Here is a 12537-nt window from a genome sequence, read left to right on the forward strand (position 1 = left end):
CTAGCCAAGACCCTGATGCTGTTCTTGTGGACGATGGCGAGTCCTCTTCCGACTCCGTTGGTGCTGTCTCTGCTGGTGATCTTGTAGCCATCTGGGATGGCTATGGTGATATCAGGTGCAGAGGTATTGTTAAACCAGGTCTCTGTCAGGAAGGCAACGTCTTGGGATGTTGTGTCAAGCAGGTCCCAGAGCTAGATGGCTTGCTTGCTTGTGGAGCGGGTATTCAGTAGTATGCATTGGAGGTGGTTGGGGTCTTTCTTGGTGGGTGGTTCACTGGCTCTGAGGCTGGTGTAGCTGCAGTTCCGGCAGGTGAAGGGGCTGTGTGTGCATTTCGGGGTGGCCTTGAAGCAGGTGTGGCTCCGTCCGGAGTTGAGAGCATGCAGAGTGCTGGAGTCGTAGTGGCGGTGGTCGTCGTGGCGGGTGCGGGGGCCAGGGGTTCTAGCACTGGGCACAGTCCAGGCGTGGACGGGCGCAGACGGGCTTGCCTTAGGCGCACCAGCGGCGCCGCCGTGCAGCGGCTGGCATATATGGGGAGGTGAGTGGGAGGAGCAGCTGGGAGGCGGGGGCAGCGAATGGTCAGTGGGCCATCAGGGGGGTGGGGGCGCAGGAGACGCAGCGGCGAGGGCAGTGAGGGACAACGAGGGTAACAGAAGGAAAAAGGGGCACAAAATCGAGGGAAAAACGAGTGGCATAAAAGGCAAAAGGGCACAAAAAACAAGTGGAACAGAAGACAAAAGGGGCACAGAAACGAGGGGAAAATGAGTGGCACAGAAGGCAGACGGGCACAAAAACAAGGGAAAAACGAGTGGCACAGAAGGCAAAAGGGCACAGAAAAACAGGAAAAACGAGTGGCACAGAGGTAAAATACAGAACACAAATACAGGGGCAGCAAAGAACAGAAGGCAGAAAGGGCAGAGAGGCACGGGGTCAGTGAGGGGAACAGAAGGGAAAACCGGGCAGAGACACAGGGGCAGCAAGGGGAACAGAAGGGAAAACCGGGCAGAGACACGGAGCAGCGAGGGGAACAGAAGGGAAAACCGGGCAGAGACACAGGGGCAGCAAGGGGTACAGAAGGAAAGACCAGGCAGAGAGAGCAAGGGGACAGCGAGGGGAACAGAGGGAATGAAAAGGGGCACGGACCACGTACAGGCAGCGGAGGAAGACAGGCAGCGGAGGAAGACAGACAACAGCAGTCACAGACACAGCAATGAAAATACAGGCAATACAATAAAAGCAATAAAGCAGAGGATGAACAAACCTACCTACGGCCTACCACTGGCCACCAGGGATGAGGCACATGTGGTAGCCTGCAGGTGGTGGCTCGAACTTCCTCAGCAGCAGCAGCCGGAGCAGGGAGACACAGGCGGTGCTGTGCGGAGCGTGAGCGACCTATCGACCTACTATATATAACGTCCCTGAAACTTATGGTTTTTTCATTGAATTTCTAAGGTTTTTTAAATGCTAATTTCTAACTATAACATGCCTGAAACCTATGGTTTTTTAAATGCTAATTTCTAACTATAACGTGCCTGAAACCTATGGTTTTTTCAGTGAATTTCAATGTTTTTTTAAATGCTCATTTCTAACTTTGCCTACAAAGTTAGGACAGGAAAGAAGCAAGACAAATGCAGAAAGAGGCAACAGAAGTGCAGAAAGAGGAAGAAAAGTGCAGAAGGAACCTAGAGAGGAGCAGAAAGTCCTCCTGTGCCCCCAACTTTTTCAGTTTCATTGGTCTTTATTCGGATATGCACTATCTATAAAAGTACAAATATTTCTCATATTTAGTCATAGAAAGCATTTAGATAATCTGTCGTCTTAAGCATTTTTAAAAACAGAGCTCAATTATAGAACTATACAATAAAAAGCATACAAGATTATTGCACATATTCAATAGCAGCTTCCAAACTAAAACTGAAGTGCCAGAGTGCTAAGTGCAAATATTTCAGAAGATAGCAGCAAAGATAGACAAATTGTAAGATCACATTAAATTTACAGGTAGCAGCATCATCTAAAAAAGTGCAAATGTGCAAAATGAGGGTAAGGATAAAAGGATGGCAATAAAAAGGCAAGCTTATTAAATTAAATGCATAGTGCTCTGTACACCCGCTTAATATTCATATTACATATTACCGTATTTAAGTATAAAATTAAAAAGTGCATATAGTACATCCTAATCCAACTTTCAGGAATTCATAGAAGAACGTGAACGAACAGCCATTTTTAGAAAGGTGCAAACTCGATATCTTAAATCAACATTGTCAAGCTGAAGAATAGTTTTATATGCAACCTTGAAACCCATTGTTCCAGTTGTCCTAAAAAATGGTATCAATAGCTGCATACTATACTTTTGGTAAAAGTTGCAGACAAACAAGAAATGAAGCATAGACTGTTTTCCTAGATTGCCACAAGGGCAAGCCAGTTCCTCAATGTTGGGTTGATAGCCTATGGGGAAGCACAGCAAATATTTTATTGTGCCCGATCTAAGGAGGAAAAGAAGGCTTCGCTCCCAATGAGTAATGTTTCCTAGGAGATAACTAACGGGTAAACAGGAGGGAGGTCCGCCTTTTTCAGCCATTAGTATATATTGTCCCATGGATGCTTTGGTGTGCTCCTGTGCATATCTTATATCCCTGTAATGTTTATATAAAACTTTACGGACAATCTTTTGAACGATTCCATCTAGTTTGTCGGGTTTAAGGAAGATATGGCCAAGATTAACTGCTGTCAAGTTTGCCCGTACTTCCACGAGCCACGGTATGTCACCTCCCCTGTCACATTTTAAACAGTCAGCCAAAATGTCCCTTGTTAGTGAGGCTGCCGGGTTTTGCCAAACCTTTAGCCAAAACAAGTCCGGTCGGGACCTAATATAATCCTCCAAGTAAGGTAATCTTAACTCATTATGACAGGCAAAAGTCGATGATGAAATTGGTAAACCCAAGATTCTCCTACAGAATCTGTTTTCTTCAGCCTGGACACTTTTAAGATTTATGAAGCCCCAAATTTCAGCCCCATAGGTCATGACTGGTGCACATTATGTCCTATAAATTTTAAGTAAGGACAGTATTACCTCAATTCTTTTTGGTTGGGGGAGGCTTATTACTGAATTTATTGCTTTCAGAAATTTGGTCCGTCCATAGGCCAAATGGGGTGCCCAAGATCCGTTATCTGAAAATTGTAAACCCAGATACGGAAAAGTGTGAGTGTGTAACAAGGAATCTGAGCCTGAAGTAATAGTATTAATAAGGCATTTTTTGGGACCACAGCACATTAAAAATGATTTCCTAAAATTTGTACAGAGATTCAGGCTATTTATAAAAGCTACAAAATCCCTAACTAAAATACGAAGAGCATTGGGTGTGCGCCCCATCAAAACCGTATCATCTGCGTATAATAGGGCGGGCAGTTTATTGCCATTAATTATTGGGACATCTGAAGTTTGGTCGGACAATACATTGTGTAACTCACTAACATATAAAAAAAATAAAAGTGGGGCGAGAACGCACCCTTGTCTGATGACTCTTCCAATCACTATGTACTCTGAGACTGCCCCATCCATGCTTATTCTCACCGAAGCCCTTAAGTCCCTATGTAGATATGCTAAAAAATACACCATTTCTTTGTCCAACCCATAATCTAAAAGGCGTTGCCAGAGCCTAGATCTATTAACAAAATCAAAAGCGGACGTAAGGTCCATAAATGCCAGGTAGAGGGGACCGTGTTGGGCAATGGTATATTTCCCTATGATTAAATTAAGAATGAGACACTGTTCCACCGTCCCAAGAAGACTTCGGAAACCCAAATAGCATTTATTTCATATATTTTCTCCTCCGCCCAAGTTCTGATTTTGTTAAATAAGACCCTCCCCAATATCTTAAGAGTATTATCGATTAGAGAGATTGATCTGTAGCAGCTTTGGTTAGATCCATCACCCTTTTTGAAAATGGGGACAATTACAGATGTAGACCAGGTTTTTGGAATTTTGGTTGTTGTTAAATTATTAAAAACATTAAGTAGTAGGGGAGCCCAGAACTCTGGCCTAGATTTTATAAGGTCAATTGGTAGCCCATCTGGGCCCGGGGCTTTATTTCCCAGACTCTGGTTAATTGCGTCCTCAACTTCTGACAAAGATATTTGAATTTGGGCAGGAGTGAGGTTTTTAAAAATATCTTCGCACTGAGATGTGGCAGCATATATTTTTGAGAAAATGAGCTATCCACGCTTCACTTGTTATATTACAACTTAATGAGGTAGATATATTGCCAAAGTTCTCAGTGACTTGGTGGCTAACCAAAAACCGTTTGTATTATTAAGCTTGGCAGCACAGGCCAGATTACTCCAGTGCTCTTTTAAAATCACATCTCGTCTATACTTCACTGCACTTTTATAAGTGTGCCTTAACACTCTAATAAGGTTAAGGACTCTGGGGGAGGCTGATAGGGAAACTCTGAGTTCCCTGTTAGCCCTAGAGCAGGTGTTGTTAAACCACCTAGGGTCGGATTTAAGTTGAACTGAAGGTCTAGAAATCAATTTGTTGATACCTGCACATAATAGGATAAAGGCAGGGACTGCTTCTGGGTTAGAATTGGCCAAGGTGAGACAAGTCTCACAAAGCGATGGATAGGTTTTTACTATCTTTTGAAACACCCTCGCGCAGTTCATGCCCTTCTATTTAACTCTTAAGTTATCTGTGAAGGGTTCTCTGTTAGCGGCCCCTGGCTCCTTCCTAGGGGCGGGTCTCAGGGCAGCCCTAAAAGTAACCAGGATTGGATTACGGTCCCCAAAAGTGGATGCCTTAACCTCTGCCAGAACTAAATGATCTTCTAATAATGCCAATATAAAAACACAATCTATAGTTGATGCATGGCCGAACCCTCTATAAGTGGGTATTGGACTATCCTCGTTATTTACGGCTGCAATGTCCATAACATAAAAAAAAATACTATTTGATAAGTAGTCTATTAGTTCGTATCACGGATTAACTGAGGTATGCTTAGTGGGGCACACGGTGTTTCCTCCTGCAATCTCAGCATTAAAATCGCCCCCCAAACATATCCCTACCGGTCTTTGCTTTCCCAACAAAATATCCATATCCAAAATACATTTAAAAAGATTGGAAAAGTTCACGTTAGGTATGGTTAAAAACCATTGTTATAAAAATTGATGAAACAAATAGAAACCCCTCGTGTATACATTAAAGCTTGGAACTTGGCATTTTTGGTGGGGATTGGTTTTACACTACCACCCGATGCAATACTAACCCATATCGATAGGCCACCTGAGGGTCTGCCTTGCTTGGGAATGGGTGAAATAATATTAAAACACTCATATCCTTCAAAATATAACTTTTTAGTTGCCCAGGTCTCCTGAAACATAAGGATGTCATATTTATTTATCATGTTGACCCATTCTTCAATATTTAATTTGGAAGCCAAACCAGCCACATTCCAACTCAGCACCTGTAATAATGAGTCAGAATAATCATTAGGAGTAATAATTTCGGCATCATGGTCGTTGTTGGCTGGGGAGATCTCCATACATGCCATGCAGGCTGGTTCGGACGGTTGAAATTTAGGAAAAGGTTGGTCAAGAGTATCTAAGTCGGAGATGGCAGAGAACCTATTTACCGAGATATAGGATGGCCTCATGGGTGGTTGCTGTGCAGATGATGATCTATAAAAGAAACCAAGGGGCAGTGCACAGATGTTTGTGGGTAGGGGGCAATTAATCTCTCTAACGGCCAATATTGATCTAACAAGGCTTGGTCGGTGGAGATTAATAACAATGCAATTGCCCCGGATGGTTTTTTCTGCTGGACCCACCCAGCCTACCCTTCGTACCATTAAAATATCATGTATGTCAAACTGATTGTACCCTTTATATTTAGCCTGCCAATCCACACTTTTATTCCACAATTGTTCCCAAGACTCCAGTTTATTTTTCTCTAATGGAGGTACCCCTGCAAGAATCAGAACATAAGGGCAAGATGCTGGGGGTAAGCTTAACACATCCTTATTTGACTCTGCGTGCCCACTGATATCAGTGCCGACAGTGCTCATACAGGCTTTGGGGACAGCATGGGCACCAGTATGAGTGATAGGATGTGAAGAAACAGTAGAAGTTATGTTTTGAGTGTTAACAGAACCAGTACGTGTTTTTAAAACTGTGGGATCTTTAGTTTTACTATTAGTGTCACGGGGGGCAGATAGCTGCTTTGCGGTTAGGATCGAGTGTTCCCCACTCTGAGCTAATTTTCCCTGAATACTGGCCTGTTGGGATGGCTGTTTAGGTTCCCTACTGGGAGATTTTGCCTTAGTAGTTAGAGATTCCAAACGGTCTAAGCGCTTCCATAAGTTTGCAACATTTTTTTCCACAAGCCCTTTAACACGGTCATACAATGTATCTCTGATAATGTCAATAGCAGTGTCCCCAAGTGTAAAATTAGAGAATGGAGTCTGTGTAGATACTGTCTGAGTATGTGCAGAATTACTTAAAATGTCCAATGAAACTAAGTCAATTGGGTCACTGCTAGGGACTGAATCCACTAAGGCTTTCAGGCCCTGAATCCATGTATTTAATGTAGTACGTTGTGATTTTGAACGTGGGGGTTGTTTCCGTTTGGAGCAGGCTGGTTTCACTGTCTTCATTTTCCTTTTTGCTCCACATACTTGTGGGTTAGGAGATATATCTGAAGTGGCCAAAGTTAAAATATCAGTTGGGCAGCTCCCAGGTACAGAGTCTACTGTAGCTCCTATATGGTCAGAGCCTTCCATACCCAGTAGATTTTCTCCCATTGAAGAATGTAGGCCGCGATCAGCCTCACTATATATCATTAATTGTGAATCGCTTGCATCAATGTTCTCATTTTGTGCTACAGAACGGGGTTTTGTGAGACCCAGGGACAAGCGTCTCTCCGTCAACTCAATCTCAGTGCTGACTATATTCATCGCCCTCTCCAGGATGGTGTCAATGGATGTAACATTGCGTACTGCAGGGATTGGGTTTCGTTTGCCCATGATGGTATTTTCCCCAGACATTCAATGGGTATGGCAAAAGAAACCCCACTCACTACTGCAGGATCCAACTGATTTTTGGGATGGCGATGTCAGGGGAGTGGCCCAGCCCGGCCTCAAACGGTCTCGGATGGGCACAGATGGGCCCGCCCTTGGCCTGGGCTTCGCCCGGCACTGCCCACGCACGCCCCGCAACGTGGGAACCCTGTGCTGATTATATGCGCCTCCTGGCGCTTGCTGCAGTCGTGGGCGGTCTTCGTGCTGCGCTCGCTCACTGCTAGTGCTGCTGGGAATTTGAGTCCCGGAATGGCGGCGCTGGCGGCAATACTCTGTGGCAGCGGTAAGATGCCCCCTTCAAGAAACAAACAGGAATCCCACTCCACCGGAGCCCTGTGCTGATTATAATGCACCTCCTGGTGCTTGCTGCAGTCATGGGCGGTCTTCACGCCGCTCTCGCTCACTACTAGTGCTGCTGGGAATTTGAGTCCCAGAATGGTGGCGCTGGCGCTGGCGGCAGAACTCTGTGGCGGTGGTGGCGGTAAGTTGCCTCCTCAAGAAACAAACAGGGCTCCCGCTCCACCGGAGCCCTGTGTTGATTATATGCGCCTCCTGGCGCTTGCTACAGTCATGGGCGATCTTCGCGCCGTGCTCGCTCACCGCTAGTGCTGCCGGGAATTTGAGTCCCGGAAGGGCGGCGCTGGCACTGGCGGCAGGACTCTGTGGCGGTGGCGGCGGTAAGTTGCCCCCTCAAGAAACAAACAGGGCTCCCTGAAAGAGGAAGAAAAGCACAGAAAGAAGCAAGACAAATACAGAAAGAGGCAACAGAAGTGCAGAAAGATTAAGAAAAGTGCAGGAAGAAGCAAGAGATGTTTAGAAAGAACCAAGAGAGGAGCAGAAAGTCCTCCTGTGCCCCCAACTTTTTAGTGATGGGTACTGGTGGTAACTGACTAACTAACCAGGACCGGAGTCAGTGCTATGCTAAAAGACACGTAGAATACAGTGAAATCACCTACATACACTAGGGAACACTATGCGTTGGGGTACCCCTGTAATTAGCATGACCTCCTCTGTATTTGCCGTGAGTTAGTGCCTGGGTCATTGCATAGGTACATGGGTACTGTTTGGATGATTAGAGTACTGCAAGGACGGTGCATGGTGATTTTTTAAGTGCCTGGGTTTTGGCGGAGTGATTGGATAAGTACGTGGTGCTCGCTGGGTGATTGGAGGAATGCATGGGTGCCAGGGCAATGGCTAGACTGCATGGGTACTGCTCAGGGTATTATAGCAGTGCATGAGTTAGTGCATGGGTAGTGACTGGATGATTAGAGTGATGCAAGCAGAGTTCATGGTGAATTTATAAGTGCTTGTGGTTTGGCGGAGCGATTGCATAAGTACACACATTTCACATCAGGCCCAGCCCATCCCTTCACCACTGTTCAAACGCGCCCCCTGGCAGGTTTTAATTTGGGGGATTATTTCCCCTTCAATCCTGAGGGTCCCTGGGGGCCAACTAGCCCATCAGGTACCATTAGTAAGCACCACAGAGCTGCATTGCAGAGAGGAGGTCCGAGGTCACGCCACTTTTTACACCTCTCTGCAAAGCAACACTGGTGCTTACTGGGCTTATTTGGTGGGCTACTTGGCCCCCAGGGACCCTCAGGATTCAAGGGGACTTAATTCTCCAACTTAAAACGTGCCACAGGGCGCGTTTACACACTTTTCACATCAGACCACGCCCCTCCGTACATCATTGTGTAAACGCACCCCCTGGTGCATTATAAATTGGGGGACTAAGACCCCTTGAGTCCTAAAGGTCCCTGGGGGCCAACTGGCCCACCAGATTCCTCCAGTAAGCACCACAGAGCTGCATTGCAGAGAGGTGTAAAAAGGGGCTTGGCCTCTGTACACCTCTCTGCAACGCAGCACACTGGCGCATACTGGAGGTACCTGGTGGGCTAGTTGGCCCCCAGGGACCCTCAGTTTTCAAGGGCAATGAATTCCCCAACTAACAACACACCAGGGGGTGCGTTTGCTGAGTGCTGCAGGGAGGGGTGGGGCCTAACCGTGATGCTGGCTTTTTTAGTATTTTTTTTTTTTAAGAAGCAGGCTGTGTGCCCTCTTTTCTTTACTTTTTTTGGGAACCCCTTGTTAAAAATAAAAAAAGTAATTGTGAAGGGGGCCACGTGCCCCCCTTCCAGAGGCCAATTTCAGCCCCGGGGACCCCATCCCCGGGGCATGGCCATAAATGATTTTTTTATTTAAAATGTAGGAGGGGGCTGTGTGGCCCCCTCCTGAGGCCTCTATTAGCCCTGGGGAACCCATCCCCTGGGGCTATGCCTCTTTTTTTAAAATTATAATTCAGGGAGGTGGGCCGCTTGGCCCCCCTCCTAGGCCACTCATGGCTCCGGGGACCCCATCCCCTGGTGCCTGGCCCTTCCGTTGGGGACCGTAGGGGGACCTCAATTTATGCTTTAAAATCTATTTAACCAACATTATAAAAACTTTTGGAGTTTAAGAATATTAAATATACTATTCCCACACTAGCTTATGTGTTATACTTTGCAGGGGTTCGATCAAATATACCTTTTCCAGTCACTGCAATACTAGGGAAAGCATTGGACGTAGGACGGGTAAAATTGACTATTCCCACTCCAGTCTGTGGAACAGTAGGGGAAAAGCGTTTGATTTCGGATGGGTTAAATTTACTATTCCCACTCCAAAAAGCAAAACAGTGGGGAAAGTGTTTGACTTCAGTTGGTTAATTCTACAGTTTAAGCAAGAGTGGGGAAAGTACTTCAAATACATTACATATGCAAGAAAACCATGAATGTAGAAAAAAATGAATTAATAACAAAGAAAATTATTAATTAGCATGAAATATATGTGTATTAAATACTATAAACAATAATTTTTCATATTTATGCAGATGGACTAGACTAAATATAATGTAAACAATGTTGTTCCCTAAGGTTGTGCACATTCTAAATAACATTGAACACATGGTACCTTCAATAATCTAGCTTAAACTAAAAGATATGTGTTGAAATGTTTACTGAATGAGACTTGCAATTTCTTGCAAACTACCAGTAAGAAATCTCCGTGGTGGCTAAATGAAGGTAACCTCATTGAGAAATGTCTACGTTGAAATGTTGAGGTCTTACTCAGCAGATAAGATATTTGTGATTTGTAATGATTAGAAAACCATATGTACTAGTAAAATCTAACACCCCAAAGATACAAAAGTGACATTAAAGTAACAAATTTCAGTTACTACCAATTGACCATTGTTGAAAGCAATGAACCTTGTAGTTCCAAGGAAAGCTGTAATATTTCTGACAGCATTAAACAAGCTTAAAGAAAGGGAGTGCACTGCCAGTTATCATAACGTTATGAAGACAATAAATGCTTTAATTATTTTGTTACTGGGTTTCAGGATATTTTGAAGGCAATACAGTGCAAGATCAATTATTCAGCCATGTACAATGTTGTAATCAATGAACCAATTAATTTCAGTTGTCATCAGTGGTGTCATCAATGTCACAGAACATATCATGACTAATATAATACGTTAGATCGTATGTAGCGCATGGCAAGGGCGTACGTTATAGTTACTTCCGTTAACTAGAACTGCTGAATTTCGGTGTTTTTTTCAGAATTTAAAATGTTATGCTCAAACTGTAATTTACACTTAACTATACATCACTTTAACCGTTCAGAGTTTCTTTTTTAATGTAAAGTCATATTTTTATTACCATATGTAACTATGCCAACCCCCTTCTGAGAATGGCATTTGATCGTGAGTAGTATTGAGTTGGCTACAGGCCAAGGCTGTGGCCAGGTCCTTCGGCTAATACCCCTTGGGTAGCCAAAAATATCAAGGAAGGAGCTGACATGGATGTACGTTTGTTAGGGAGAGCTTCATGAAAATTCATCAAAATGGTGCCAATGTTATTGGCAAACAAAAAAAACATTATTATGGTAACTATGTCTCATGTTTTTTCTAATTTTGCTTCAGATCCACTGCGAATTTGTGTCAAATAAAAAAATATATGTTTTTGGCCCGGGGGTGGTGTCCTTTTGAGGCCCCATCACCAGGCCTAAGGGGGCATGGTATACTTACCCTTTTCTCATATCTTTTTAAAGGTTTTTTGGAGGACGCGGGACAAAGTCCCGAGTCCTAAGATGGCTGCTGCCATATCGTTTTCAGATCCTCCACAGTGTTAAATCTACATTTTTGAGGCTTAATATCTCAAAAACGGCTGAACAGATTTACACCAAATCACAAAAATCACACTTTCTGGACCTTTTTTCTCTGCCCCGTTTGATGGATCACTCAAAAACTTTCCAGGACAGAGCTCAGCTGGATGGATCTTTTCTTTTTTTAAAGTTTCTAAAGATTTGTGAAAGGGCATCAAAGTTATAAGCCAACCAAAACCGGCTTTTTCAATGGAAACGTGGTTCTAACTATAACTGCCCAAATGAATGCGACCTTATTGTTGACAAATTGTTGCATTATAATGTCCATGGCCATTCATTAATTTACTGTAGTGATTACCCAAATTGATGATAAATGACTCTGAAGGAACCCTTTGCTTGTTATAGTGTTTAAGTACCACTCAAGCATTTGGTCCTCACATACATAGGATAGTTTAAGTCCAACTAGGCCCATTCAATCAATCTACTATCTGACTTTAGGTATTTTTTAATATTTGGATAATGTGCTGCATTTCATCCAACAAAATCAATATTTCATTTTAATTTAAATGAATTGGCGAAAGCTGATCCACAGAAATGTTGTAGATTGATTTTGGTGCACGTTTGATTTTCTGCAAACAAAACTCATTATTGCTATTAACCTATTTACATCTGAAACGTTATGCAAGATAGGAGGATTGAAGAGTGTGTTCAGGCATTCAGTTATCACAATTAGATACTATTTATTAATGTTCTTTTTAATACTTTATTTGAAATACTAATTTTATGACCACATTCCTCATCTATCTAGTTCATCAACAGAATGACAAAACATGCTGAATTACTCACTGTCCTTTTGATGCCAACGCACTGCATGCAAATGTATCCCACAGAAGTGAAACAGGAACTCATGCTCTGAATGAGGAACATGTCCTTGAAGTAAAGGCATGAGGTTTTTTCCATCAATTATCCTGGTTCAACAGAAGTAGACAATATTTAGTTATGGTGGAGTCATCGTTATACACTCACTTTACAAATCCTCACTACTTTAGTTTAAAATAAGCTATGCTATGGAGATCATGTACTCTTTGAAGTTCACACAAGGAACAAGGCTTTCCAAAATGTATTAAAGCGTTTGACCCAGCTCCATTTATCCAGTCTACTTAGTGTAATGGAGCAATATACAAAAATTACTAAAATTGTAGAACAGATAAACCATGATTTTCAAAAAATTTCAATTTTTCGGACAAAAAACAGATTTAGAGGTCATTTGCCCTCAACGGAAGGTTGCCATTTATCAATCTTTAGGTTATGGTTCTGGAATACTGTCCCA

The 12537-nt window shown here is 43.4% G+C and overlaps 1 protein-coding gene across 3 annotated transcripts in view; it reads right to left on the reverse strand.

The window, feature by feature from the left end:
• LOC144772898 (arylsulfatase D-like) overlaps nt 1–12537 on the reverse strand; it is a 734130-nt gene that overhangs the window by 89710 nt on the left and 631883 nt on the right. For all 3 annotated transcript variants that reach the window (XM_078657571.1, XM_078657574.1, XM_078657572.1), the window contains one exon: nt 12054–12175. In XM_078657571.1, coding sequence (XP_078513697.1) covers nt 12054–12175 — 122 coding nt within the window. The remainder of the gene's footprint in view (nt 1–12053; nt 12176–12537) is intronic.

The sequence above is a fragment of the Lissotriton helveticus genome, chromosome 8 (genome assembly GCF_964261635.1).
Source record: "Lissotriton helveticus chromosome 8, aLisHel1.1, whole genome shotgun sequence".
NCBI lineage: Eukaryota > Metazoa > Chordata > Amphibia > Caudata > Salamandridae > Lissotriton > Lissotriton helveticus.